Source organism: Morone saxatilis, unplaced genomic scaffold, assembly GCF_004916995.1.
Source record: "Morone saxatilis isolate NCDOM2014 unplaced genomic scaffold, NCSU_SB_2.0 Contig0, whole genome shotgun sequence".
NCBI classification, from domain to species: domain Eukaryota; kingdom Metazoa; phylum Chordata; class Actinopteri; family Moronidae; genus Morone; species Morone saxatilis.
Genome location: NW_023339650.1, coordinates 12,149,309 through 12,176,995, shown reverse-complemented (window position 1 = coordinate 12,176,995; position 27,687 = coordinate 12,149,309). Strand labels below are relative to the sequence as shown.

The following is a 27,687-nucleotide window of genomic DNA, read 5'->3' as shown; positions in this document are numbered from 1 at the left end:
CTATAGCTGAATGCGGAGAATTATGTGGATGTTAATGGACTGCAGACAGAGTAACAACAAATAATAAGGAAAAAGCTTTAACTTTTTTAAAGGTGACTTTGGGGTATTTCTACTTCACTGGATCGTAATATAACAGAGGAACAGGGACACAACGAGTAAGGTGATGACATGCAGTAATGCTCTGAAGCTAAACTGAACCTGGGATGTCATGGCCACATGCCACCAGAACAGGCCATTTTAATTGGTTTAAATGTAAGAAATAGACACTCCAGACTCAGAGAGCACGTCTTCTCAACCATTAGACACAGAATCAGCTGCTTTTTGATTGGACTGAAATCTCATGGATCTCAGTAGCACATGGCTGAGGACTTCTGAAGCAGAAAAACACCAATTAATCTTTTTCTTTTTTCTTCCTTCTGTGACTAAAGCTCTAATTCTGACTCTCTCAAATCCAGCTTTAAATACTTTTCTAGAGACTTTCTCTCTTGGTACTGCCAAAAAAGTACAGACAGAGTGAGAAATAAAGTTTGTTCTGCTGGTCAGCTGCAATTACACCGCCAGAAAAACAACAAAATACAATTGCAAAGTTATGCGGAGGCAGTGGGAAAACAGAAAATGTGAACTGCTGATGGAGAGATATTGGAAATCAACATGTATCTGAGACAACACGGGAAAGGTTCAAGCCCTGGGTCACACCTTCTGTTTACGTGGATCACAGTGAATTTGACTGCTGCCATGAACATATGTGATATTTTGAAAATTATTTATTTTAATTAATGTAGATCAGATCAGCTACACAAATACGAGGAGCAGAGGCATGGCCGAATGAAGCCTAGTTCCCGAAAACAGCCTCCTGTGGTGGCACCCACCTGTTAGGGTAGCTATGTTCTTAATTATGCTTAATGTGTTTAAATCTAACTAAACTAAAATAAAGGCTTTGATATATTTCTCCATCAGAATTTTGTTTCTGCAGGGTTAGGGTTACAAAATTTAAACATTCAAGTCAGCAGAAAGTATAATTGAACGGCTTGAGACTCACAGCAGATTCAATGAAATATGTATTTCCTTGTAAAATGTTTATTGTTTTTTTTAATTTTTACTTATTTATCTGTCAGGGTTTTTGTTTCTTGTGTTTTATTTTTTAAATGCATTATGTTTTATGTATCTTATTTATTTATTCATGTATTTATAAGTAATGTAATTTGTAAACAGCCTTTCTAAAATCCTGCTACACCCCAGTTTGAAAGCTGAATCCTGTTATTAGAAAGTCGAAAAATTCCACTTCTTCAAATTCTACTATAATGCACAGATGGCTGCATATGTGCATTTATATTTTCCCCTTCCTCTAGCTTTATATCTCAGAGCCCGGGTAGCCCACAGGCAGTTGGGTGCATCTGACTGGAGTTGCTGCTGTCATCATCTATTTGCAGTTTTGAAAGTGTTCAGTGGGAGCAGATCGAATTCAAGGTTAGTGAGTACTGAGCAAGCCATCCAGAAAGGATACTTGAAGTGTGTGTAACATTATTGCACTCTGATAAAAAAATGACTTTGCCCTAAATCAACCCTCTAACATTTAGGGAAGAAAACAAGCGTGGACAACTATAATTTTTGCTTTGTCCATTGATTTCCTTTTCAAGCGAAAAGTCTTAACAAACCTATTATGTTGGCAAAGGAACATGCCGGGTTGACCAGCTGTCTAAAGATAATTGGAATTTTAGATTCAAAGGCTGTTTTTGCTCCCAGAAGCCTCATCAAGACGTAACCCTGAACATGTACTCTACCGCCTTTTATATAATTCATTTTGTTACATTCTCAAGAGAAACTCCAACATGAATCAAACCTGTGTGCTTTTCTTTTGAGTGTCGTTCCTCTGTGAAATCACAAATGCAACAGAGGATCAGAGGACCAGGTCTCAATTAACGTGATGAGTTAAGATTGGGGAGTGAGACAGGTAGAAATCATTAAGGTGAAATGAAAACTTGGATTTAAATTAAAGCAATTCAGGGAAAGAATTCCTCCTTTCCTTTTCACTCTTTTAGTAATTAAATTTATTGATTATTTTTTTAGAAAAGTGAACATTTTTGCGAGTTTTAGTGTGAAACTAGAGTCAATAATGTGCTGGAGGAAAAAAAGGAAAATGAAAAGAAGTCAAAGCATCTGCATACAAATCTTCACAACACCCTATTTCATTGTCTAAGCATTCAGTCTCTGTGGATGCCTCGGCTTCTCACTCAATTTATCAGTAAACTGTCTGCCTCAGGCTGAGTGCATTGCTGTATTGTGCAAAGTCTGTTTTAGAATTAACAATGTCAACCCATTACAATCACTTTCTCCTCAGCTAGAAGGACCTAAAATAAAAGCCAAAAAATCATAAAACACTAAAAAGTACAGGTCAAACTGTATTGCCTGTATTGCACAGGTCTTCTTAACACAGACAATGGTGGGTAATGCAGCTCAATTATTCTGCTGTGTTTAAGTCAAATAAAAGCACAGTGTCTGGACTCTACTGAAGGTTATAATGACACTGTTGACTTTCACTCCAGTCTGTTTGCCCCCAACAGTGTGCACAGTCTACTTTTGTCTGAACAACTGAATCGTCACAAATTTGCTCCATGGTCTGTAACACTCAGAAATTTGGTCAAACTTATTATAATTACTGTTTTCATTGCTTTACACCGAACAGCCATAACATTATGAGCACTGACAGGTGAAGTTAATAACACTGATTATCTGGTTATTATGGCCCCTGTCAATGGGTGGGATATACCAGGCAGCAGGTGAACATTTTGTGTTAGAAGCAGGAAAAATTAGCTACTTTGACATGGGCCAAATTGTGATGGCTAGACTAAACTGCAGCTCTCATCGGGTATTCACAGTCTGCAGAGGTCAGTACCTATCAAAAGTGGTCCAAGGAAGGAAAAGCAGTGAACCGAAGAGAGGGTCATGGGTGGGCAAGGCTTGCTGATGCGTGGAGTGAAGGCGGACCCGTGTGGTCAACATATCTGCAAATGTGGATCAAACTACTGAAACAGTTTATGCTGGTTATGATAGAAAGGTGTCAGAGCACACAGTGCATCACAGTTTGTTGGTATGGGGCTGTCCCAACCTTTGCAACAAGTCCTTATCAAACCACATTTTCTTACCATTAATCAATACACGTTTTGTATTAGGAGCTAAAGGGAGCACTTATGATCAGACTGTGCTGTCATAAATCTACTAAAACTGCCATAGTCAGCACTTGCCTGTGACAGGGCCAGATGAAGCCATTAGAGGGACCCAGTTCCAAAATGACAGTGGGCCCCTATTTAGCCCACACACTGAAATGAAGAAACTGATAGAATATCTGCACAGTATTTCCCTATAATAAAAAACTAAACAAAACAATAAAAGTAACATTAATAACAAACAATATGGCAGCAACACGCCATAGTAGAATCCAATTATTGGTTCTTTATTATACATTTAAAAAATACAATTATTATTGTGTTGAGGACTTTTGTGGAACTGGGAAAAGAGTGAGACCTCTCACTTTCTCTGTCTGAAAGAGCAGCTACTGTAGACCAGGTCTGACAACAATCCACCGTCGACTCGGCCTGTAAACAACACCATGCCATCAGAAAGCCCCCGCGACTGGGAGGAGAGGATGCGCCGGAGCTTCGATCCCAGTGGACAATGTGGTGAACGGACTCACTGACGAGAGTATCGGGTTAGCTGAACTGGCTACTGGCTAAGAAGCAAAACAAGGCCCCAGCAGATATGTAGAGATAAGTAGCTTGTGGTAAAAAAACAAAAATAAACAGCGAGTCCCATCTCTGGGCATACTCCTTAGGTATTGAAATTTGCTACAGAATGACAGGGCATGTTTCGATTCTTGATAGCATTGGTTGGTGCCATAAAAGTATTGAAGTTCAGTACTTATCCTTTCACATTCCCTGAACCCATTTTGCCCAGAGCCCCAGAAACCAGCCAGTATTCCTCCGCTGCCACTGAATAAATTATAAATAATATAATTTAAGGTATTTAGGCTAGATTTCAATAAAGGATCCGCAATTGAGCCCTTGCCATTTCAGTTTAAATTGTACCTCAGTGGTTCATAATAACAAACAAAATGGCAATTAATCACATTACCACACGTGTAACCTGGGAGTCTGTGGCAGTTGCTCACTTTGTCCAGTTGGTAATTGTCGAGAAGATTAAACATCTTACTCCAAACCCTACAAGCTCAGTCTCCACAGATGCAATCCACAACCAAAAAGAGCTTGTGCAGATTTTTCCGGTCCAATGCAAAACAAACTTATAATCCAAGCCATAAAACATATAAACAATATACACAACATGGAAATGCTGTCACATAGTAAACATAATGTGTTTTCTTTGGATATGAATGGTGTTTTTGTGCTTCCTCTGTGTATTTCCACATCGCACAATGGATGTGTATATCATTTATTGTCCTAATGACTTGAACATTGAGCCTGTTTACAAGAATGAACTCTTCAGAGTAACTCATGTGGATAATTAATCAATGAGACTATCACTGGCAGTGCAGAGATTTATTCAAAGTCTTTGTGTCTCTGCACCACATGTGTCGGTATCCTCTGTTAGCTGTCAACAAGGGTGTAACCAGGATGTAAGTAAAACACACTGGGAGTAGGAGGAGGTGGTGTAGTGGAGTTTAGCCTGGGGTATGCAGCTCTACTGTTCCCAGTGAGCACCAACAGGGATTTCAACCTTTATTTATAGTTGAAAACTGGGTGATATTCGGTACGAACGACCTCTTTTCAACCAGCTGAAATGCATCACAAAAAAACCCCAAAACAAAAGAAAAGTTGACAGAGAGACAATATCGACAAGTGTGAAGGTATTTCTCCAAAGGCATATTGCACTGGTAGGTGAAATGTGGTTTACACAAAGACATAATTTAAACAAATGTTTTATATAAGATGTCATCAACATTGAACTATATAGGCCGTGTGCTGCCCACAAGAAGCTTTCAGGATATCGTAGCGTTCTATAAAAGTTCTGTGAAATTCGAATTTATGCTTACTGCTGCAACACAAGTACTACGAAGGCATATACACGTGTTGCTCCCTACTTTAACCTCACTCCAACCTTATCCCTAACTCTAACCATATAGGGCGCTGTTGTAATGGGAGGGAAACGATGGGGAATAGACTTAGTTGCATCACCGGGACTTGCAGTATTTTGAGAAGATAGTCTTGAGCCTTCAGAAACTACTGGCAAAAAAAAATGTTGTTGGCTGACTGTAGGACTCTACCCCTGTAAGCTATGGGTTGAGTCCTGTGTGGGATAAGTTTATATATATACTAGCTTTCAACTGAGACATTGGGATATAGATTTAGGCTCCAAAGTGACAAGAGGCTATTATTTGCACATTGTAGAGGATGAAAAATTTAAAAATATGGTATTAATGGCAGCGTCACCAAATGATCAATGAAAAAATGTTCACTTTTGAACCAGTTTAGTGCGTCTTTTCAGTGACCATAGCTGTTTATTGAAGGTCTTTTTAACTGAAAAATGTTCACTGAAAAAAAAGAAAATGAATATAATTCAAATAATTTCCTGTTATTTGCCTGAAGCTCTAAGAATTTCTAGATTGTTAGCGGGTGATTCATGGAGCAACGCACAACAAACTGCCCAACACCTTCATTGTAAAGTCACTCTTGTGCCTGTTGGCTCAAGTGCAGCCACACACAAATGTACAGAGCTAACTTTAACAAAGGAAGGAACTCATACTCAATGCTTGAAGTTGTTCCAAGAAGTGAGGCTCAGACTAATCACAGAAGACCTGTATAGCCTTTGTTTGGACAAATGCCTTCATGGCATGCAAAGCTCAGTAAAGGCAAATATTTGGTCATTAATACACTCTGATTATTGAATGTGTTCCCTAGCTGCCAGATTTTTAGTGTGATATTGTTTCTTCCTGCTTCTTCAGGCTTACAATGCAGTGAGTATGAGTCTATTTATTTGCAATATTTGCTGAGTTAAAGAGGCTTATAATAGGTTTAACTGCCCTGAAATATCTGTGGTTGAAATATATCAAAAATTTGCATATATGACTGCAATATACTTACAAATCTCATTTCAAGAGTGATATCTTAAACATTAAAACAAAAATATATGGTCACATCTGTAGTAAAGCTTCATGATTCCTGTTGATCCCCAGGAGAAACAAGACCAGCGAGGTATGAGTAGTGTTTCTGGTGGTTAACTAAGTCATTACTGTTTCCAATTCACTTAAATCAGATGCATTAAGGGGCAGCGATGTGAGTAAGAAAGTGCAGGACTGAGATTAAGCTCTGTGTGAGGCAGACTCTCAGAGGGATACATTATTCAGTGGCTGTCTCACCACTTAAACATTATCCAATGATGTGATTCTGCATTTGAACTTTAACTCAAGTTAAGGGAGCAAATACACAGGGTACTTCTTTCACCTTTCTGTTGATTATGGGAGTTTTTTTAGTCATGGTTTGCTCTGCAGTTTGGTAGAGATATCCACATCCCCCAAAATCTTGTACATTAAATGTATCTTAATGACTTTGGTGATTCCCCTCCAGCGCCACCATGAGGTTGAGGTTTTCAGTATTGGATGGATTGCTTGCCTCAGGGCGAATTATAATAACTTTTACGATCCTCTTACTTTTCCTCTAGCACCACAATCAAGTTAAACATCTACAACTTAATTAATATTGTTAAATCATTGAAATGATCTATACAATACATGATAATGAACTTATATTTTTCTTTCTTGTCAACAAATACCCTGTAATAAAAAACAGCAGTGTGTCAATCTGTCATTGTGAGCATGTTAGCCTGCTGATGTTAGTATTTAGCTCAACAACACTGGACCTAATTATAGCCTCACAAAGCTGCTCTCATGGCTGTAGTCACTCATAAATGCACTTATTTATTCATTGTCTCTTCATTTTGTCTCATCTTATATACTATTTAAGAAGGTTTAATAAAAAATGTATGAAGTTGTTTATCTTGCATTATCAATAAAGGATAAGCTTACTAACGTTAGCTTATATTTTTCCTCTTGTCACGTGCCAACCAGAGTGTGTGTGCAGGTAATGTTTTGACTGCTGACTCAGTCTATATGAACTGATTCAGGATGCTGTGTAACCTTTAAGGCCTGGGCTGCTACAGTTAACTCAGCAGGTGGCATGTCTAGAGTGTCACTAAAACACACTGAAGGAGTGAAAAATTCCAACACCTTAAAATGTATCCTGTATTTGAAATCTGTCATAAACAATTCACTCCCCCTCCTTCTTTCTTTCTTTCTTTCTTTCACAACACACAACACAGGGCAGAAGATGTACAGTTCACTGCACAGATGTTGTGTTACAGGCAGCATATTTGGTCATAGACATGCTTTATAATTAAAGACCTGGGAGGTCCGCCCAGTGTATACTCTGGTGGTGGAAGCTGCATCCACTTCTTTAAAGATCCTGCCTAGAGGCTGGTGCACTACGCGCAGCTGAAACGAGACATTCAAAAGTGATAAATTATCAAACTGGCAGGCTGTTCTGCAGCTCTACTGTGGAGAAGACTCTCTCTTTCTTTGTTTTTTGTGTTCAAGCAAGTGGCTAAATCGTTGGGTAAAGGGTCAAGGCGTATTCAAATATTAGAGAGCAAGAATCTCAAGGTTCTTGTTGAAGAAACATGTTGCTATCAGTGTAGTATAAACTATTTAGTGGTATAGGAGGGAACAGAAAGATAACAGATTTATATACAGAAACCTAATTCAGCATTCATGAAGTAGGTCAGTAAATGTTTCATGACAGAACAGTGGGTACAGCTGAATGCCCGCCAGAGGATGTGTGTTGTGTCGGTGTGGAAGTGCCAGCGTTTCTGGTGTGTGAGCCGACGTCTTCGCCTTAAAAAAATATTCCTGACAAACTCCTTAACATCAGGATTTTTCATGTCAGTTTTGACTGATACCACCAGGGGTTCGACCACTAGTGTTCACTGGTGTTCACATGTGCCTCTCATTAGCATACATCTGGGTTACAGAGGTAAGGTTTCTTTAAAAGGAAGGCCTAATTAATCTTTGTAAAACTCACAAGGTTCTTTAAAAACACTTGCAGCTGCTCCAACGGTATTTTCATAATTCTCAAAGACTCTTTTAACCATGTGAATGAAAAAATATTCCTGCCACGGCATGAAAACAGAGGCACAATTTGTAAAACCTGTCAAAAATCAAAGACATTTTTTTTTATCATTTTGTAGACGGATTTGTTTTTCTTTTCCTACCCAGATGGTTAGAAGAGGTTCTGGAAACACCTACAGATAAATGAGAAATATATTTAAACAATCTGGGTTTTTCAGACATCGCAATTATGTTTTTGAGACGTGAATGTATGCTCGCTAACTGCGGTACTATTTCGATAAAGTTAGACTTCAGATTTTACTGTGTTGTTGAGAATGCCCCATCAATGTAGCACTGTGCTGTGACAGCAGCGTCAGATTCACAAAATCGATACAGCAGAACCAGAGGTTTCTTTTTTATTCCACACATTCTTCTTTTTCTTTGTCAAAACCAGCCATTGTTAGCCTCAAGCAGAAGGATAGAGAGAAAGTGCCTTCTTGGGTGACGCTATGGAAGATAAAACATGATAGTGTCCTCTATGGTGGCCCAAACGTTATTAAAGCAACAGTATGTAAGAGCATTTGCTGTAATTTGGCAACCCCCAATTTCTAAATATGGATGGCTGTACACATGCATTTGTTACAATTATGTTACTAATAAACATAAACTAGTGAGTTGACCACTTTGCTAACACGCCCTCTTGTGTCTCTACTATGGCTGCTGAGCTCCGGTTCTGGCACAACCCCAGGTCTGAACCCCCCCTCCCAGCCAAAAAGCCCCTTCAGTCCACCACTGCTTTTTAATTTTTTTTATTTTGAAACTTAGTAGTCTTTAGACTTAACCAACAGATATCAAGCAACTCTCTCCGGAGCCACAGAAGGCTTTATTCAACCTTTTTTCACACGAAGTAGCACTCACCATGACCTGTAAACAGACTTTGATGTGTAAGATCAGTGGAGTTCTCTTTTAAAGGAAGTGATGATAGATTACTTTTATGTAATCATGTAAGATAACTTTTGTGTTCATCAGTGTGATATTAATATCCAAATAGCTGTGTACCACACAATTCTTTTACACATATTTCCAGCCGAACATTGGAAAGTTACCAGTGGAAGCAGAGAACAGGATAGGTATTCGCAGTTATGTCTCTGAAGATGCCACACACGTTTAAAAGCAGTCATGACTTCTCCAAGGCAAAGTTGTTAGTCTGATGAGGGTCCTTCACTGTGGAACATCAGTCAATGTCAGTCCACAAAGCAAACATCATTATTGTTCCCGAACCTTGAGATTTGGTGTAAGACCTTGATATAATACTTTCAGGGCATGGCAGTGATAACTGACTTCTGTTTTTAATGTGTTTTACGCTTCAGAAATAGTATTTGCAGTAGTAAAAAGTTCACTTGGTACCTTAAATGAACTTCTTTACTTAAACAAAGTTTTGAGATACTTAAGTATTTACATTTTTGCACTTTTTTTTTTTTTTTACTACATTTAACTGACACCTGCAGTGACTCTGGAGTTGAACATTTTTACAATAAAACATGATCATCTGGTAAAATGTCATGCATAGCAACAAATCAAACTACTTAACAGAATATATAGTAAAAACTTTACCTCAACCATCAACACCATTAAAATGCTCCTTACATATAAATGCATCAGTGATAATAATATAACACTCATAAGGACAATTCATGAGTACTTCACATTTTACTTATAATACTTTTTGGTCATTTTGTTGAAAAAAACAAAACGAAAAAAAACAAAAAAACAATTCTAATCCTGATAATAAACGGATATTTTGTTCAAATTAAATTTGTTTGCAATTTATAAAATATAACTTAACTGCAGATAATGACGTTCGCATTCGGACATAACTTTCTGTTTAACAGGAGTAAAGTTGTACGCTGCCCCTCAGAGGCTGGAAACAATACATGCACAATCATAGGAAATGGGCTAAATACAACTCAAGTAACAAAAAGCAAAAAAAGATTTATTTACATCATTACAAGCAAAGGATCAAAGAAGTTCACTAAAGATTTTCACCCAATCATTTTCTATTTACAACTCATATTTCAATACAGAAACACAATTTAAATACAGAAATAATGTCTCACATCAGTTTTCTTTCTTTTTTTAGGGAAAAGGGCTGTTTTTTTTAGCCACCACTCAAGCTGATAACTTCAGTCTGAACTTTCTGCCAACACCCTGGTGAAGTACAGAACCGCAGGCTGTGCACTGTTGTTCTGGATGCTGTAAGCGTGTCCTGTGTGAATAGAACAGCAACATCAGTAAAATACATACAACCGATTTTTACAATTACCACTAAAAGGTCTGATTGAGTGATCTTTTATAAATGTTTTTTAAACTTCCCATTCCCTTATACACATATCCAATTAAACATTTTATTCGTGTCTTAATAAATGTAACGATATATTCTTACCACATGGCACCATAAAGGATTGTCCTGGATAGACGCTGGACTCGCTGACGTCGATGGTTACACTCACAGAGCTTGTTAATAAGTTAAAAACCTTTAAAAACAAACAACAACAATGAAAGACAGAAATAATAAAAAAAATACTTTACTTCGAGAACTCTGCTGTACGAGAGAGGGAGAGCTGGCGTAAACAACACATTCACATGAGAAGTGAGAGCAAGAAGTGTACTGACTGTTGTGGCGCTGTGATCCACCCACAGAGGCTTCTTCATGTAGGAGCCCAGCAGGATTTTTCCATTACAGACGGAGCCACACTCCAGGTCCACCTGGAAACCGATAGCTCTGCCTTGATAGAAGTACCAATCAAACTGGTCCGGAGTGATCACGGGACTATCTGTAACCATATTAAACAGTACGAATGAATCAATGGCAGGAGGCAGGATGGCTGATTAATTTTCTCCGTTTTATATCCTTGTCATAAGAAATTTTTGATGAGTTTTGATTTAAAAACATAGTTTTTCTACATCACCAGATAAAAAAAGAGAAGCAAACTTTATAATAATAAAATATTTGAGATAGTGTAAGAGTATTATTACACGTTGACTGATGATGACTCAGTGTATGCGTACACTTGGCCATTTAGCTGAATATGATATTCACTTTGTCCACATTGTTTATTGCTTTTTTACTTCTGACAAGCTTTCCATAATTCTCGCCGATTACTTTACCTATATTTAGTTTTTATGATTCTAATAAAATAATTTTATTTTCATATTCATATCGCGTGTAGTTTCATAACACTACGTTCCATATCAATACCAATGCCACGTGTGATTGAGAAATTGAGGTACTCCGTCTGTATCTGCCGTTTCGCCCCTATATTACATGTTGCTCTGTATGAATGTAGAGAGCGGAGAGCCATCTTCAGTGTTTGACAAAATAATTGATGACAACTGAATTGAGTGCCCAGACAGCGGACATCCTCTCCATTCATCCATTAGACTTTGGAAAACATCGTTGGCAGCAACTTGACGATGGTGCAGTAAGCGTTAAAAAGTCCACTGATGAATTATCTTTATTTACACTGCGCTTATTACAGCATTATTTTTGGCATAGGTTTATTTTATACATAATTGAATTTAAAATGGATTCATAGGCTGGATAAGAAATGGGTTTAAAAACATGTTCACCTTAAAGGACCAGTGTAGTTGCAGAATCTAACTCCCTCGCTCCACCCTACCCTCCCAAACGCAAAGAAGAAACTACAGCAGCCATGAAACACGCAAAAGACCCTATTGTGAGCCAGTGTTTTGTTTGTCCATTCTGGGTTACTGTAGAAACATGGCAGCCTCAATGGAAGGCAACTTGTAGCGACTGTAGATGTAAACGATTCTTATTTTGAGGAGATTGTACACTAATGAAAACCTATGAATACTGTTTTATTTCTGCCAATAGATCATGAATGTTATACACTGGCCCTTTAAAAAAAAAACTTGTTTATTTTCGTTGAATAACATAACATTTATGTTTGTAGCAAAGAAATGTATTAACCATGATTGTGGCATGTCTTGATAAGCCTCACAGTAAAGAAGTCAATAAATAAATAATAGGTCTAATTATTCTCAATAACAAAAGTTCTGATGGGTGAGGAAGATTCATTTAGAGTCAGATAGGCAGACACCAACAAACTTTGGGCTTTTAGAGCCATATTTACAGGTGGAAAATGCCCCCAGACCCCCTAGCTGGATACTTTGGCTACTAGTTTGTTAAGATTTCACTTTAAGTTTAATTATCTAAATCTGAATCTCTGAAAGACTTCATACGAAATGTATAAGGAATGTAAATAACACTGATATACTGTAAAATACAACAGTGTAAATGAATCAGACGATGTATTTTCTTACTGTCAACGGTGGTAGACCAGAGACTCTTAAACCACTCTGCCATGTTGGCCTTATCCTTCGGCTGTAGGATTAGAGGTTTGAGAGGAGGAGCACACAGATCTGCTGTAGACAGAACAGCGTGGACTCTGGATGACGGCAGACCTGGACCCAAGTGAGGATAAAAGTAGAAGTTAATAATAATAAAAAACAACATTTAGCACACACAAAGATCAAATATTTGTCACTGAAGTTGATAAAGGTTAACAGGGAAACCACTAGAGGGAGCTGTTTAAGCTGGTGACCTGAGCTACATATCCAGGTGTCAAAGTCCCAGCTGCTGCATTTTTAATTCCCGACAGAAGGTGAAAGGGCAAAGCGTAAATATTGCAGTGTGGCTGTGCAACATTTCAGGGTAAAACGGTCCAATGTGGCATCTATTCAGGACTGAACTCTCTACTGTGCCTACAATGGACTATTATTAGATTATTGGAGTATTTTTCAGTTACACCCCCGTTTTTCTTTTGTTTTGTAAGTGCAACACAAATGGAACAGTACAGATGTATTATTACATGTTCACACATTAGTCATCCATATTCTTTGTCCAAAACATAAAATCTTTACAGAACATACAGCTCTTGTCGATAATGTTGCTCTTTTTCTCTCATTTAAATGAATACAGCTTGTGCTGTCACACTGTAGCAGATATTTTGGTCTAATGCTGAAGCCTGAAATCGGTCCACCAATTAAATTCTTTGCATTTTCAGTCTTGTCTATAAAAGTCTATTTGTAGAATATTGATGATTATTAATTCACTATTAACAATACTTGATCAAACAAAACATGTGGAATGTGGTTTCCTTCATAAACTTCACAAATTGTTTTTTTTTTTAAGGGAATGGTGTTGAGAAGTTTAAATCGTCAAATATAAATATATATAAGTATATTTAAATGTGTTTAATGTTTAGAAACATACTCATGTCCTCATACTCCTCGTACTGTTCAAGCTCAATCATGGACGATGGCCCACTTCTGAAGGCTTTTAACCTGCCAAAAATAAAAAGAAAATATAATAAAAACATATACAGACAACAAGAGGCAAAGGTTCAGAGGAACAACATTTAGACTTCTCCTTACGTGTTCTCTGAGTGACACTTGCTGTCCTGTGGGGGCCCTTGATTTGGGGGGCTGTTGGATTCACCATCATCCATACTGAGAATATTTTCATCGGTCTTGTTGAGTGCTGTACAGTCAGTAACACTGACTTCCACAACAGGACGTGCCGTGACTTTACATTTGTTATTCTGACCTGCTTCTCTGTTTCGGACCACAGTCGGGGACTCTGAAGAGAAAATGTCTTTAAACGTGGCCAGAGAGCGTTTGACAGTCTTTGGAGTCGACAATGGGTTCACTTTCAGAGGAGGCACAGGAGCTCCCCCTAGTGGTGTTGGCGAGACTGCCACGTTGCCAGTTTTGGGAGTCCCAAGTCCTGGAGATCTGCTCTGTTTAGATTGCTTTTTTCTGTCCTTCCGAGGTTTGGGCTCCAGCTGCTGAGGCTGTGAGGAGATGCTCTCCACATCCTCAGACAGGCCATTAACCGTCCACCAGTTACTGGGAGGTTTCCTCCTCCGTTTCCCCCGTTCTGCTGCACTGAGCTGCTCCCTAGGTCTCCTGGGAGAGGCCGGCGGTGGTGTGATGGGCATTTTTTTATTAGAGACGTGATGGTATACTCTTTGAAATACCTGATCCCCTGTAAAACATCACATCATAGTTAATTACACAGCTTATTGGTTTGTGTTTATGTTTACAAAACTCATATACAGTTATTAATTGTACCTCACCTTTACCTGAGTTCAGGCTGTGGTCTTTGTGGACCAAAGGGCTAGACTGTACAGGATCCAGGTCCTGGTCCGGGACCTCCGGCTGCTGCTCATCAATCTGCTCTGTCTCAAGCACATCAAATGCTTCTTCTGACGCTTTCATCTTGTCTGGTTTGTCTCCTCTTGTATTTCTGTTTCTGTTCCGCCTGGTTTTCTTTTCTTTACCCTTGTTTGTGTTCTGACTGGATGACGATGCAGGCGGTGTCTGATTTTTTTGTTTTAAAACTCTGTCCTTCTTAGTTTTTACAGGTGGTGCTGCTGCTGCTGCGCTGGGCTCTTTGTTGTTCTGCTTCGACTTCTTCACAGTAGGCAGGTTGTCTGTAACCTTTGTTTCCTCTGCGCTCTGCCGGCAGCTCAACCACCAATTTCCAGTCGGTCTCCTTTTTCTTTTCCCAAGAATCTGACTGTTGTCTGATGAACTCTCTTCAGACACAATCGGTAGTTTACTCTGTTCCTTTTCATCGGTTTGTGCTTCAGAATTCACAATTTCTTTGTCTGTGGGAACAAAATTAAAAATATGTAATGCTGCATAGATGTTTGAAATAACTGATGATTTTTAAATATATTTGAATACATTTCACACATCTCTTAAAAAATACCTTCATATTTATTATTTGATCATTTGTTCTATTGTTTACCAATTCCTATGTTAATTACGTAACTTATTTTATATGTGTTTTTATTGTTGTTTGGTGTTGACCCCAGGAACTCTAGAAACAACATTTTGAAGAATAGAAATAAATAAACTGGTGATATCTCATCCAACAGAAATTACGGTAAGATTTCTACAATGAAAAATAAAAGCTCTTAAAAGTTACAATTTTGAAACCAAATATTGAGACTCATTCCCAACCTGAAAGTCAGTGGAGCTCAAAGTCAGATATATTTTAGTTCCCAGCTTTACTGTTGTCCTGTTGTGCAGCATATACACTGAGAAACATTTAAATTGATTAACCCTTTCAATGTCAGCACATAGGAAGGAGAGTTTAATGGATGATTTTACCTGAAAGAGAGACGAGGTCTTCAGCATCTGTCAGTTCTCTGGCTTCCTTTGATGACGTAGCCCTGCTAGTCTTGTCTTTTTTATTCCCATCTTTTGAGGACTTTGATCTCTTCATTTCAGAGGACTTCTGAGCTTTCTTTTCCATTTTCAGAGTGGGTCTTTCTTCGTCTGTTTGGCTGCTGGCTGTGTCTTTAGGTTGCTCCTCTTCCATGTCACTTTCTTTAGACGGTGCCTTCTTGAGTCGTCGTTTCTTTTTGTCTGGTTTCTCTTCCATTAAGTCACCTGCAGGAAGATCCTCAGGACTGGACAATTCATGCAAATCATTTCCAGGCTCAGTCACTTCATTCTTCTTTTCTTTCCCTTTCCTCCTCTTCGTTTTCTGATTTACAGTCTGACTTCTCGGTTTGTCGTTTTCCTGTTCAGACTCCTGTTGTTGTGCTGTTTCTAGCACGTTATCCTTTGACCCCTTGTCTGTTGAGCTGTCTTTGTCGGTGCTGGAAGCTATGCTCCGTCTCTTAGTGCTGGCTGTTTTACTTGGTATGGAAAACCAAAGAGGCGCATCATCCTCAAGAATCAGGAAATCATCCTCTGGCTCAGGAGGAGTGGGTACTTTTACCGGTGACAGAGACTTCCTGGAACATAACACAAGTATTAAATGGATTATTCAAGGACCAGATCCTTTTCCTTTTGTACAAACTTTGATTATTTCCATTGCATTAAATTATTAAGGTGCATTAATCTTAGCTCACCGTGCAGGATTAGGCTTTCCAGCATCTCTCAGCTTCTGTAGAAAAGTCGTCATGTCTTTTCCCACTCGGGTGGACACCTCCAACGATGGTTGCCTGTGGACACTTTCAGGCTTTTTCTTCAGAGCTGCAGCTTCAGGCTCCTGTCTCACTGCTGACACGGATGGGTCTGTGTTTTCTTGACTGTGAATAAACAAAAAGAAAAAAAAAAGGAAAAACAGGCAAAACATTAGCATTGTTAGGCTCTCCAGCAACCAGTCTTCACTCTGTACTGACTGGTGCGTGCTGGACCTGAACCAGCTGCCCTACAGTTCTGAAGCAAAGTCTGAGACTCAGCTACTGCCACCCCATACTATATACTATACAAACTTGAATATTGGCCAGTACGTTGTACGCAAATAGTCAATCTTTTCAAATGCTGATATTTAAATTGGCTTCAAATATCCAGTATTGTTAGGTCACCAGATCTAAAGTGAAAGCACAAAACTAACTATAACTATACATAAAAAGTCATTACTTCTTACCTTGGTGCTTTTCTTTTCCCATCCAAAACAGGTGTTCGAGGTTTTGTGGGTGCGTTTTCTTTGACTGGGTGATTATTGTTGCTGCAAAAAAAGTAAATATATACACATACACATACACACACACACACACACACACACACACACACACGTAAGTACAACATGTAAAAAAAGACATTACTTTTCAAAGTAATGAACACAGGTACCAGACAAATAAAGATCAAACATCAAAATGGACCCTGCATACTGTAATGCATCCTTTTGTATTACAATCTATCAGATACTGGTGGAGTGTTTTGGTTTTGTTCATTGAGAATTAAAAGACTCTTACCATGATCCTTCCCCCTTGTTTTTTTGAATGGACATCTTGGGTGCACTTAAAGCAATCTTGCTTGGAGGAGATTCAAACTCAGAGACATCACTTCAAGAGGAAAGGTGTAGATTTACAAGCAGAAATATACTGGCTACTGAGTGTTGACCATCAGTGTTGACCATCAGTATTGACAACAAACAAAACTCCTGACAGCCAAATCATTATTTTAAAAATGTCTTTCAAACATTGTATTCAGGACATTAAAGTCATTTATAAGTATTTACTTCTCTGCGGCGAGCCCATTGCATTGGGGTGTCTGGGTAGGTGAAGGCTCTGTCTTTGCCTCTTCTTTTCCTTCATCGTCACAGGGAAAGAGAATCGGGGACACAATGCTGCCTTTTTCATTGTCCAGCTCTTCTACACCTTCCACAACAATATCCTCTTCAATAGGGCTGGACGTCTTCACCGGCCCATGGGCTTTGAATGGGACATCCAAATCTGCAACAAGGAAATAATAAAAAAGTTTCTACACAACACAAAAAACTGTAAAAGACACTTGACATAACATTGTGTGAATTTAGAAAGGTCAAGTATTTTATCTCCTCAATAAAAAAAGAGGTTTGGGTCTCATACCAATTTCTAGCTTAGGACTGGATGACCTCGTTGCAGTATCAGGGACATCTCCTTCGGGACCCTGAAGAGTTACAAAACATACATTTAAAGTCTCAACTAGGGCTGGACGATATGGCTTAAAAATAAAATCTCAGATTTTTTCACACCAAACCCGATTTACGATTTTAATCGATTTTTTTGTAGACTGTTTTTTTAGCGGGTGTTTGTGGGGACAGCAACATTTCTCCCCACTCCGGTCTGCATGCCTCTGCTTGAGGTGCTGGAATAAAATTTTTGGTCGTTACTGCTACCTTGGTTGCAACAGCTTTAAACAAAATCATCCTGGCTTGCCTGTCCATTGTTGGTGTGTATTGTGGAGAAGGCGGCAGGGGTCAGCGCACTCTGACCTACGGAGCCAAAGGGTTGTGGAAGTTCAAGAGAAAACCGATTTTAACTAAAAATAAATCGTGTTTAACTACGAATTCGAATTAATCGATAAAATCCTCAACACATCTAAAAGGCATAAAATCTTGTCTAATCCAAGAAAGTAGCCAAAACCCATGAACGAATATACAAGAGCACATAATGAGAAAAATGTGAAAGGCCCTCTCTAGAGCCAGTATTCTTGTTTTTCCATTCTACACTACTTAAAAAACCCAAGGACGCTTATTTTCAGGTGATTAACTAATGAAAACATGCCTGTGGATGTTATATTTCATTTGTGCCAGTAGATTCTTGTAAACATTACATGCTGCACCTTTGTGAAAATGTTGGGAAACAATCTGTTAAATCCACCATCACATACTTTACCTTATTATTATCCGTAGAAGTCACTGTAACAACTGACTGTTTCATTACCACTTGGCATCTTGGTTTTTCTGTTAGATGTGTTTCCTGTGGGACTGGACGAGACTCTCTCTCACTGCGGTTTGTCTCAATATCAAAGGTCTGAAGCAGAGGAGATGGGGAAGGTATGTCGCCGTCATCATGTGAGGATGGATCTGAAAAAAAAAGAACAGGTAAATATACGTCAACATAAAGCAAACGCAAAACAAACTGCAGCAAAACACAGTCACAAAACTCACCCAAGTCATCGAACATCTTATCCACGTCTCCCAGTGTCAGTGTACCTTCCCATTGTTTGGATGGACTGAAAACACAAATGTCAGGTTAACTGAAAGACCAACATTTCAACATTATAATACCATTTAGTCTACATTTTACGTTTAATAACTCCCTAAAAGCTAATGTTAGAGGAAGACATACAGCGTACAAACAATATATACAATCAATAAATGTGTGACAAATGGTGACTGACTGGGATTACGCCCATTAAACGTATTAAGAACAATTCATTTACATTCATATAGACATAAAAATAAGATAAAACATTTCTGGAAACTACAAATCCCAGTTAATAACATGCAACGACTGCAGATATCCCACATTTCAGATCTCTAGTTTCTGGCTGTAAGTTACTAAAATTCACTCACAGAATACAGAAACACTGAAAATATTAAAGTCGTATATTTAAAATGTATAAAATTACAAGGCATCCCCTTTAAAATAGTTTAAAAACACTTTAAAAAGCTACCTTTCCTTGTCTGTGAGATAGCAGAGTTTCCTCTTCGGTCTCCTCTGCAAACACAATTACACAAAGTTAGTTTGTAGATTATTTTGGGGGGAAGACAACCAGCTAACATCTCTCTCTCTCTCTCTCTCAGGAGCACAATAAGAAGCTTTAACTTACCAGTGTCGGGTACTTGGTCTCCATTTATGTTTGGTAGTAATTTCTGAATCGTTGTTTTAACGCCAAAGGCCGTTTACGACAGAGAGCCGAGCTAACAGTTAGACATTATTTGTGTTTGAAATCACCGCTCTTACGCCGTTAACCCCCGGGAAGGCATTTATCTGCACCCGAGCTCTAAGAATCGAGTAAAGTACTTATAAAAACCGTGCGAAAGGTTGGTGAAACAGCTGTTTCGATCATTACACAACCAAAGTTAGCGTTAGCAAAACAACGGCGCTGTTTACAATTTGTGAATAACCCGCGCACTCTGACGTGAGGCGACTTCCGGCCCTGAGTTTGTCCTCTCAGGCGTTAACTGTCGCTACTAACCTGCAGTCTATATATCTTAAAACTATATCGTACACTTGAGTATGATAAACGTTTTACAGAAATCTGACCACTTGAACTGTTGGAGGAGCTTGTTGTTAGTGGGAAAAGGCTTCCACTTGCTGCCTGAAAGATTAAACTCAGGGAGAAAAACCGTAACCACACAATGCTCTTCTTCTACATTTTATTTTCCGGCAGGCTTTGGTGTACTGTGGCGGTTCGTTGGTGCCCCCTACAGGTTAATTATGAAACCTAACCAACAGGATGAGCTGCAGACAATAAACATTTGTCTGAAAATGTATAATAAGATAATTCAAATAATCTTTTCCCTCAAAAAAATCTTAAACTTCTAGCTTTTTCACCCAATTCCTGTGACTGTGTAACTTTTTTTTAAACACCTTTACCCAAAAGACAATAGAAAAACAGCTGTGAATTCTAATAGTATTTGGTGATATCCACGATGTTTAGACTTTTGGAGTAGCAACACATGTCTAGGCTGCTTAATTTGTGATAATCTGCTACATTATGAAAAAAGAGCCCACGCTGAACTGTTAAAACACACGTTGCATGAATACTTTATTCCAAATAAATATGTCAAGAAAAGCAATTAGCATTGAAATATAAATTTGTATTTTATATAAACAAACACACTGTAAACTCGGGGAAATGTTTAAAGCATACAATCTATGCTATAAAGTGGTGTGATGATTACAGTTTTGTGCCCCTCTGTAGTGTTGTAATAGTCACTTATCAGCCCAATGAGTTGTGTTTGCAGTCAGTATATTAGAAAAGAGCCATAAAAGGTTCAGAGATCAGTTAGCCAGAGTTGAAAATAATGTTGCTTATTACATTATTTAACTATGCAAATTGCAAATAAATAGCCGTATTATGAGGGAATTTTAAATCATACTGAATGTAAACAGAATTAAATTAAATCTTATCAAAATTTACATAATAAAACATTTGTCCATTTGCTTATCAACAAAGTAATACCATATACTAATAATAATACTATATTTTATGATATATGATATATAGGCTATGTCATAAAAATGTTTAGCGAAATATCTTTTTCTGCTTATCAGCAATCTCCACCGGTTCCATGGCTTCAGGACTGACGTCTGCGTACAGTGGCTGTTTGATGTGTCTCCAAACCACCAAAACAATCCGAATGGCAAACAGCACAGAGGCTAAAGCCAGCAGCACAACTAAGGGAAGAAAATCTAGTTAGTACAACTTTTAAAGAGACATTTGTGGTCACAAAGTGGTCATTTATGCTGTCCAGATGTCCCCAGATGCATTTTAGTTAGCATTATAAAATTTCCTCATACTTTGAAGGTAACATTTCATTTAAGTTGGACCTGTGTGTCAGGTGTGCTCTAAGTAAATTTGCTTCACTGTGGATATAATTTACTAAAGCGTCAGAATAAGTAGTACTTTGTAGTTTCAAGTACTTAATTATTTTTCATTATGTTGTGTTTATTTACTCTTAATACCTGTCATGTTTCAGGAAATCAGTCTAAAGACATTTAGTTGATGTGATGTCTACAAGCTAATTGTAGAGATTATCATCATATTATTAATACAGAGTTCTTTTCAGAGTCTTACCAATGAAGATGCCATTTCTGCTGGGTGATTGAGCATCGTAGTTTTTGTCGAGGTTTCCAGACAATGCCCAGATCACAACAGGGTAGATGATAAGGATGTATCGCACATGTTTGTCAAGTACAAAGTTCTCCAGAACAAACCTGTGAAACACGTGGAACAAACACATTGCTTCAGAATCTCACTGATGATTTTGCACTTTATTTCTCTAATAAGTATTTTATAAGTGAAGACCACTCACCACACAAGAAGCACAACAGCCAAAATAGAGTATGAGATGGTGGCAGCATCCGTTGGGGACATCTTTGCATCATAACTCAGAACAATGGTCAGGTTGATTAGTGTTGCAATGGTTGTCCATGTGGTGTATATCATCACACCATTCTGAACCTGCAAATATTATACTGTTTACACTTAAACCACATTATATTAACTACATGTGAAGAAAATAGACTCTTAAAACCTTTGAGATGCAAGAATAAAACCTTAACATATACACTAAATGATGCAAATACTGTATTTTTTTCATACTAACAAACACACGGAGGAGCCACAAATCTGCTTTGTGGTATTTCTTGAGCCAGGCTCCATAAATATGAAGTCCGTGGCAGGTGAAGCATATCATGGAGTAGTTTGTGCAGATGACCAGGAAGAGAAACACCAGTGCAGCAATCATTTGTCTTTAGGGAGGCACAAGAACAACAGAAAAACACACGTTTTATGTTGTTGTTTGTGATAGTTACTATGACAGTTAGAATTAGGTTGCAGTAAAACATGAAGTGTGAGACATAAACCGATGTTATGTACTACAGGGAGCTTAATTTAAAAAAGAATAATCACAGGAGTCATTTAAAAGTTTCCAATGGAGACTCTTACCCTCTGTCCCAAACAAGCAGCCAACCGATATTGAAACACAGATTGAGGCACCAGCTAATGAAGAATCCATACGGCAGCACTGCAGGGCTGCAGTAAATGTAGCCATAACCATTTCTACGAGGAGAAAGGAGTCTGTGAGTTGGTGAAAACATAGACGTCCACTGAACAGTAAATGCCAATTTTGCCAACTATTCTTTTTTTGTGGCTCATTTGTCTCACATCTGGTATCCCAAAAAGGGATTACCTACTGCTATTTGCACTTCCTATTTGACTCAGGTGTGACCTTTTGGAAAAAAAGTTTGAAATATTTTAAGGTTTTAAACAAAAAAATACAAAAAGTTGCCCCCAACTTTCTGCAAAGTCCCATGAGGATGTAGATAATCATCGCTGTCAGCCAGATGTAGATGACACTCCAGATGTTAAACGTCCATCCTGAAGGTGTGATCTGGGTGTCGAACACAGCAGACACATTGGCTGTGGTGGTGGCATAGGGACCTAGGGAGAAAGAAATGCAAATATTGAGTGAGAACGGAGAGGAATGTAACAGGTAAACTAATATTTGTTATCTCTCAGCAATCTTTCAGTGCCCATTCACAATATTACTTAACATCCTTAAATACAAAAGGATGCAGGAAGGATACAAGTTAAATACAAAAAATAGATGAACAAAGCTTTGACTTACCAAGTCCAACTACAGACAACCCATTGAACACCAAACTTATTGCAAAGCCAACAACAGACACCACTATCGCAGCAAGACGTCCAGGATTATGTTTTACCATCGTGGTCTGCTGTGATAAAAGAAAATTTTTAAAGAATAGAAAAGTTAAGTTACATAAAACATTTATTAACATGCTGCAGAAGATAACTTATAGAACATAATTACATTAGATATATGCAATACTTTGGTACATTTGGCACATTGTAGTGTTTTATATTAATGAAAAATAAACTTTTTCTCAAAGAAATGTGCTTTCATTGGTGTTGACCTGCATTTGAACCTGACCTCTGACCTCCCTGAGCTGCAGGTGATAATAAGTGATAAGTCACCTTATGTAGCACGTTCAGAGGCCATTCAGACAAAGATTCACAAAGTTTTTACATCATTGTCATAAATCACCAGTTTTTTTGTAACCTTTTTTGTCTCTATAAAAACCTTTTAAAAAGTCTGTCATTGTAAGTAAATTATTTTCATAATTCAAATTTCATAAACTGAAATAAACCGAAAACTCATATCAAGTTTAATAACAACTTGTGTAACCTCAGAGAGGTCCACGTGCCACTAGTGCATGCTGAGATTCCTCCAGGATAATAAAACGTTGGCAGGAAAACCAAAACGAGTGCCCACATTATAAAGTCAGGATAATAAAACGTTGGCAGTAAAACAAAAAGAGAGCCCACATGATGAAGACAAACATACTTACCTTTCGTAGTGTGAGGGACCAGAGTAACTGTGCAGAGGACAGGGGACTGACTATTTTATAGAATAACCAGTTGTGTAAGAGGGAGGTTTACGACCACTCAGAGCATCACGTGCCCCTCTTATCTTCTGCCACAGTGGAGGGAATCATACGGTCCACATTTGCCCTCATATGATATTTATAAAACACATTCATATAGGTGACTCCTAAATGAATTACATACCTTTTGTGCTTGTTTTTAAATTTAAATTGTACAAATTTAATAAACATATTCGTCATATTGGAACATATGAAAGTCTAAAATACAAACATGGCTTCAGCTGTTTATATGCAGTGACAAGGCCAAAAAAGTTTTGTGGCTTTTGATTAAATTTTGTAAAGCAGAAGCATTCATTATCTTGCCACAGTTCATTCAGTTTTTCCTCCGTTTCAGTTGTTTGTTTATTTACCGGCTACGTCTCCCTCTGGTGAAACAAAAGTGACATCATTGGTCCCCACTGTCAATCACAAATATCAAACATGTCAATATCTAAATATTTATGAGAACGACTGGCAGTGATTTGATCTGATATGATTAGACCCTTTACACATCACATTGTATGATTTTACCTGTCGAGTACTCAAACACCTTTAATAAGCAGCTCAAGACTTGTATTTTTAATTTATTTCTATTTATGTTGTTTCACTGTTGCTGTATTTCTACTGCAAAGCATTTGCTATAGGCTACTTACACTGATAGTGCTTGTATGTTCTGATTCATTTCATTACACAGTTCATACACAGTTTCACATCTTAAACATTGTATCGGGACGTAATAATGATCAAAACAAACAAAATAGGCCTACTCAAAGATAAATAGTCTTCATGTTTATCGCAAAAAACAAGCTGGCAGTCGTAACCATTAGTGCAATCGAAACAGCAGAAATGTCCATTTATAAACAGGGAAGGTTCAAACATCAATCAGCAAACAGAATATAACTGCATAATAGGACCCGTTCTTGAATGAACCGCCCAAAATCAAACAACAATGACTATCTGAAAAGTAAATATGACTAAATGATAAAGCCATATAGCAATAAACTATATATATAAAGAGCTACACAATCCACACACAGCATAAAAAACAATTACAGAAAAAGCCTTCATAATACATACATTTACACAGTGAATGTTTGTTCTATCTCACATATACCACAAATGCATAAACAATATTTTTAACAGTATACAAAATAAAAGTCAAAATAAAGAACTGAAATATTAAATTAATAATGAATAGTGCAGGTTTTTTCACTATGAGTACACAATGTATTGACAGCTAACAAGTCAACTTAAATTGGATTTCAGCATCATATCAGTTCATGTCACTTCTATAGTGTCTCCAAGTATTAAGTACCTAAAAACAATATATACAAAGCATTAAGAAATACATGTCATATGGAAGCAATACTGAATTAGTAAAGAAAGGTTTATTATAAAAATATACATTCAGCATCATCACTTAAATATCTTTTTCTGCTTCTCAGCGATCTCCATCGGAGACATGTCCTCTGGGCTGGCATCTTTATAAAGTGGCTTTTTGATGTTCTTCCAGACGACCAAAAATACCCGTGCGACAAACAAGGTACAGGCTATAGCCAACTGCGCAGCTACAGTGGAAAGAAAATATCAGGGGGAAGCATTAGTGTGCATACTATCAGTCCTCTATTGCATATATAATTGATGATATATATAATGTATCCTGTTTCAGGTGATGTAATAGAGACTAAGATATTTAAAATGATTGAACTTCCTCACCAATGAAGATGTTATTGCGCGTGGGGGCTGCAGCGTTATAGTTTTTGGTGAATACCCCCGTCAGTGCCCAGATCACAAAGGGGTAAATGGTGAGAATGTACCTCACATGTTTGTCGAGGACAACGTTTTCCAGGATAAACCTGCGAGAGATCCAACATGTTTGCTCAAGAAATATGTTTTTTATGAACTTATTAAAGATACTGCAGATTTTTCTTTCCTTTACTTCGCACTTACCACCCAAACAACACTACAGTCAAAATAGAGAGTGAGACCGTGGCAGCGTCCGTCTGAGACATGTTTGCATCATGGGTCAGCACAATGGTCAGGTTAACTAGGGATGCAATGGTCGTCCATGTTGCATATATGGCAATACCATTCTGAACCTGTTGCAGAGACAAGAGACAGGACTTAAATGCAGAAACATATGCAGAATATCTCGCAGGAGAAAAACATATGAGAATAAATTTTGCCAAAATATATGTAAAACATTAACTAACCAACACACGGTGGAGCCACAGATCTACTTTGTGGTATTTGTTGAGCCAGGCTCCATAGTTGTTGAGACAATGGCAGGAGAAGAATATCATGAGGTAGTTTGTCGAGGCAATGAGGATGAGGAAAACCAGTGCTGCAGCCATCAACCTTTGATAGGGATGAAAAACATTAGAATAATAGACATATATTTTCCTCAGGGCTTTACAATGTTAACATCATATGACACTGTCTATCTGTAAAGCCTTGGTTGGAATAATGAAAAACATCTTCAGAGAAACCTTTAAAGGAGCTCTCTTCTGCTAGATAGATAGGTACTGTGTATACAGAATAGGCAGAAATAACACACATAAGACACAGAAAGACATTTGAAGTCCCTGTATGTCTGAAATATACAGTTTCCTTTCAATATTCCTTCACTTTGTTACTCAACTAGTCCTCTATAAAATAATGCCTCAATGATTTTATTCATCTTTAAAAATGTGCTACATATACACTTAAAGCCAGTTGTTTTCCTGGAAGAATTAACTGAAGATGGTTTCTCAATACTATGAAATCATTTCTATTGAAAAGTATGATTCACATGAAGAAAAACTCCCATCGTACTTTCTGTCCCACAGGAACAACCATGCCGTGTTGAGAGCCAGATTAATGCACCAAGTCACAAAAAATCCATGTGGCAAAATAGCAGGGCTGCAGTAGACGTAACCATAGGCATTCCTAAAGAAACAAATAGCAGAGAGGTATATACTTCAGCATATCAGATACAACGTAGGAGACAGATAACCTTCATTGATGCATAGGAACAATGTACATACTTCCTAAAGATGCCGGAGAGGACGTAGACCAACACTAAAGCCAGAAAGATGTAAATGAACGACCAAATGGTGAAGGTCCATCCTGATGGTGTGATCTCGGTTACAAACTCATCTGAAATATTACCAGTGGACGCCAAAAATGGATCTGGGGGACACAAAATCATAGCGCTGAACGGATACAGTGCACATCCACAATTATTGTAAAAAGTTATTTTTACACACTTGAAAAATCAAATGATAACTGAATCTTATATTACAAATTATAGTAAAGTAATAAAATATAAATGAAGCATTTAAACGTACATATTCCCGGCGCTGCCAGAGCAGTCAAAGCCATAGTGATGATGAAAAAGATCAGTCCCAGCACTATGGCAACCAAAAGACTAATGTTGTGTTTTGTCATTGTGGTCAATCTAAAAAACCCAAGGAAAATAATTAAATAAAAAAACACATTATAGAGTAAAAAACCAACAGTAACAAGTTTGTTCAGCAGATTTAAACATATATGTTGATAATTTGTTATTAAGATAAGTTGGCATCAATATAAGCATAAATAAAGAAGCTTATGACCTACCGTTTACTGTGCGTTCTGGATGAAAGTGACACAAAGACTGCTGCTGAGGAGTGGCTTTTATTGCATTAAAAGGAGCCGCTTGTGTAACTGCGAGGCTTTTATGATCCATCAGCACGTGTACATGTTTGAACTTACATCACCGGAGTTCGCAGACTTCCTCCCTGTGCTCTTTGTTTTCAAATAATGGACAAAATGAATCTGTGAATCAGTGAAAAGAAATATGATCACGTGACTTAAGATTAATGATTCTCTGCTTCTTAAGTTTCATAATTATAAACATTTATAAAAGCAAGACTTTGCCCCTGTAGTAATGTGTTTGGTAACAGGTCTTTATCAACCAATCACATCAGTTTGTGGCCCAGAAGGTGTGACCAGAGTTATGTATCACAACTTTGACCAAATGTTGGCCCCCTGCCAGCTCGAGAAAATGTATGGACAAGGTGGTGGTGGGTTAAGGGTCTATAGATGAAAATACACACTGCTTCT

The 27,687-nt window shown here is 37.9% G+C and overlaps 3 protein-coding genes across 5 annotated transcripts; all 3 read right to left on the bottom strand.

The window, feature by feature from the left end:
* Nucleotides 1–10,082: 10,082 nt before the first annotated feature.
* On the bottom strand, nt 10,083–19,576 carry si:ch211-161h7.4 (nucleolar protein dao-5). 3 transcript variants are annotated; one of them, XM_035655566.1, is made up of 17 exons: nt 19,256–19,576; nt 19,100–19,143; nt 18,591–18,655; nt 18,316–18,506; nt 17,527–17,587; nt 17,178–17,391; nt 16,912–17,001; nt 16,584–16,664; nt 16,063–16,242; nt 15,314–15,945; nt 14,272–14,805; nt 13,568–14,180; nt 13,407–13,477; nt 12,455–12,595; nt 10,784–10,944; nt 10,554–10,644; nt 10,083–10,376 (listed from the first exon to the last, which is right to left on the bottom strand). In XM_035655566.1, exons 1-17 carry the CDS (start codon nt 19,277–19,279, stop codon nt 10,294–10,296), a joined length of 3,276 nt encoding a protein of 1,091 aa, XP_035511459.1. In that variant the 5' UTR covers nt 19,280–19,576; the 3' UTR covers nt 10,083–10,293. The 3 variants fall into 3 exon arrangements, with proteins under 3 accessions (XP_035511459.1, XP_035511537.1, XP_035511618.1); XM_035655644.1 differs by having other exon boundaries at nt 14,278–14,805; XM_035655725.1 differs by having other exon boundaries at nt 18,364–18,506.
* A 1,101-nt stretch (nt 19,577–20,677) lies between these two features.
* On the bottom strand, nt 20,678–22,884 carry LOC118324441. The gene is made up of 7 exons (XM_035656788.1): nt 22,785–22,884; nt 22,453–22,597; nt 22,103–22,216; nt 21,762–21,906; nt 21,468–21,616; nt 21,230–21,369; nt 20,678–20,829 (listed from the first exon to the last, which is right to left on the bottom strand). Exons 1-7 carry the CDS (start codon nt 22,882–22,884, stop codon nt 20,678–20,680), a joined length of 945 nt encoding a protein of 314 aa, XP_035512681.1.
* Nucleotides 22,885–25,017: 2,133 nt separating this feature from the next.
* Nucleotides 25,018–27,030, bottom strand: si:ch211-161h7.5. Its single transcript, XM_035656776.1, has 7 exons — nt 26,931–27,030; nt 26,628–26,772; nt 26,416–26,529; nt 25,815–25,959; nt 25,552–25,700; nt 25,318–25,457; nt 25,018–25,169 (listed from the first exon to the last, which is right to left on the bottom strand). Exons 1-7 carry the CDS (start codon nt 27,028–27,030, stop codon nt 25,018–25,020), a joined length of 945 nt encoding a protein of 314 aa, XP_035512669.1.
* Between the last annotated feature and the right edge of the window lie 657 nt (nt 27,031–27,687).

Bases quoted from the DNA above. Each gene is read 5' to 3' on its own strand.
- LOC118324441 (XM_035656788.1), bottom strand. From the start codon at position 22,884: ATGGTAAAACATAATCCTGGACGTCTTGCTGCGATAGTGGTGTCTGTT. The intron at 21,370-21,467 runs GTGAGTGGTCTT...CGTGTTTCACAG, and splicing joins GCTGTTGTGCTTCTTGTGTG to GTTTGTTCTGGAGAACTTTG. The intron at 20,830-21,229 runs GTAAGACTCTGA...TTCTTCCCTTAG, and splicing joins CAGAAATGGCATCTTCATTG to TTGTGCTGCTGGCTTTAGCC.
- si:ch211-161h7.4 (XM_035655566.1), bottom strand. From the start codon at position 19,279: ATGGAGACCAAGTACCCGACACTG. The intron at 18,507-18,590 runs GTGAGTTTTGTG...TTTTTTTTTCAG, and splicing joins TAAGATGTTCGATGACTTGG to ATCCATCCTCACATGATGAC. The intron at 15,946-16,062 runs GTGAGCTAAGAT...GTTATGTTCCAG, and splicing joins GGAAAGCCTAATCCTGCACG to GAAGTCTCTGTCACCGGTAA.
- si:ch211-161h7.5 (XM_035656776.1), bottom strand. From the start codon at position 27,030: ATGACAAAACACAACATTAGTCTTTTGGTTGCCATAGTGCTGGGACTG. The intron at 26,773-26,930 runs GTACGTTTAAAT...TGTGTCCCCCAG, and splicing joins TCTGGCAGCGCCGGGAATAT to ATCCATTTTTGGCGTCCACT. The intron at 25,701-25,814 runs GTTAGTTAATGT...TCTCTGCAACAG, and splicing joins TGTGGCTCCACCGTGTGTTG to GTTCAGAATGGTATTGCCAT.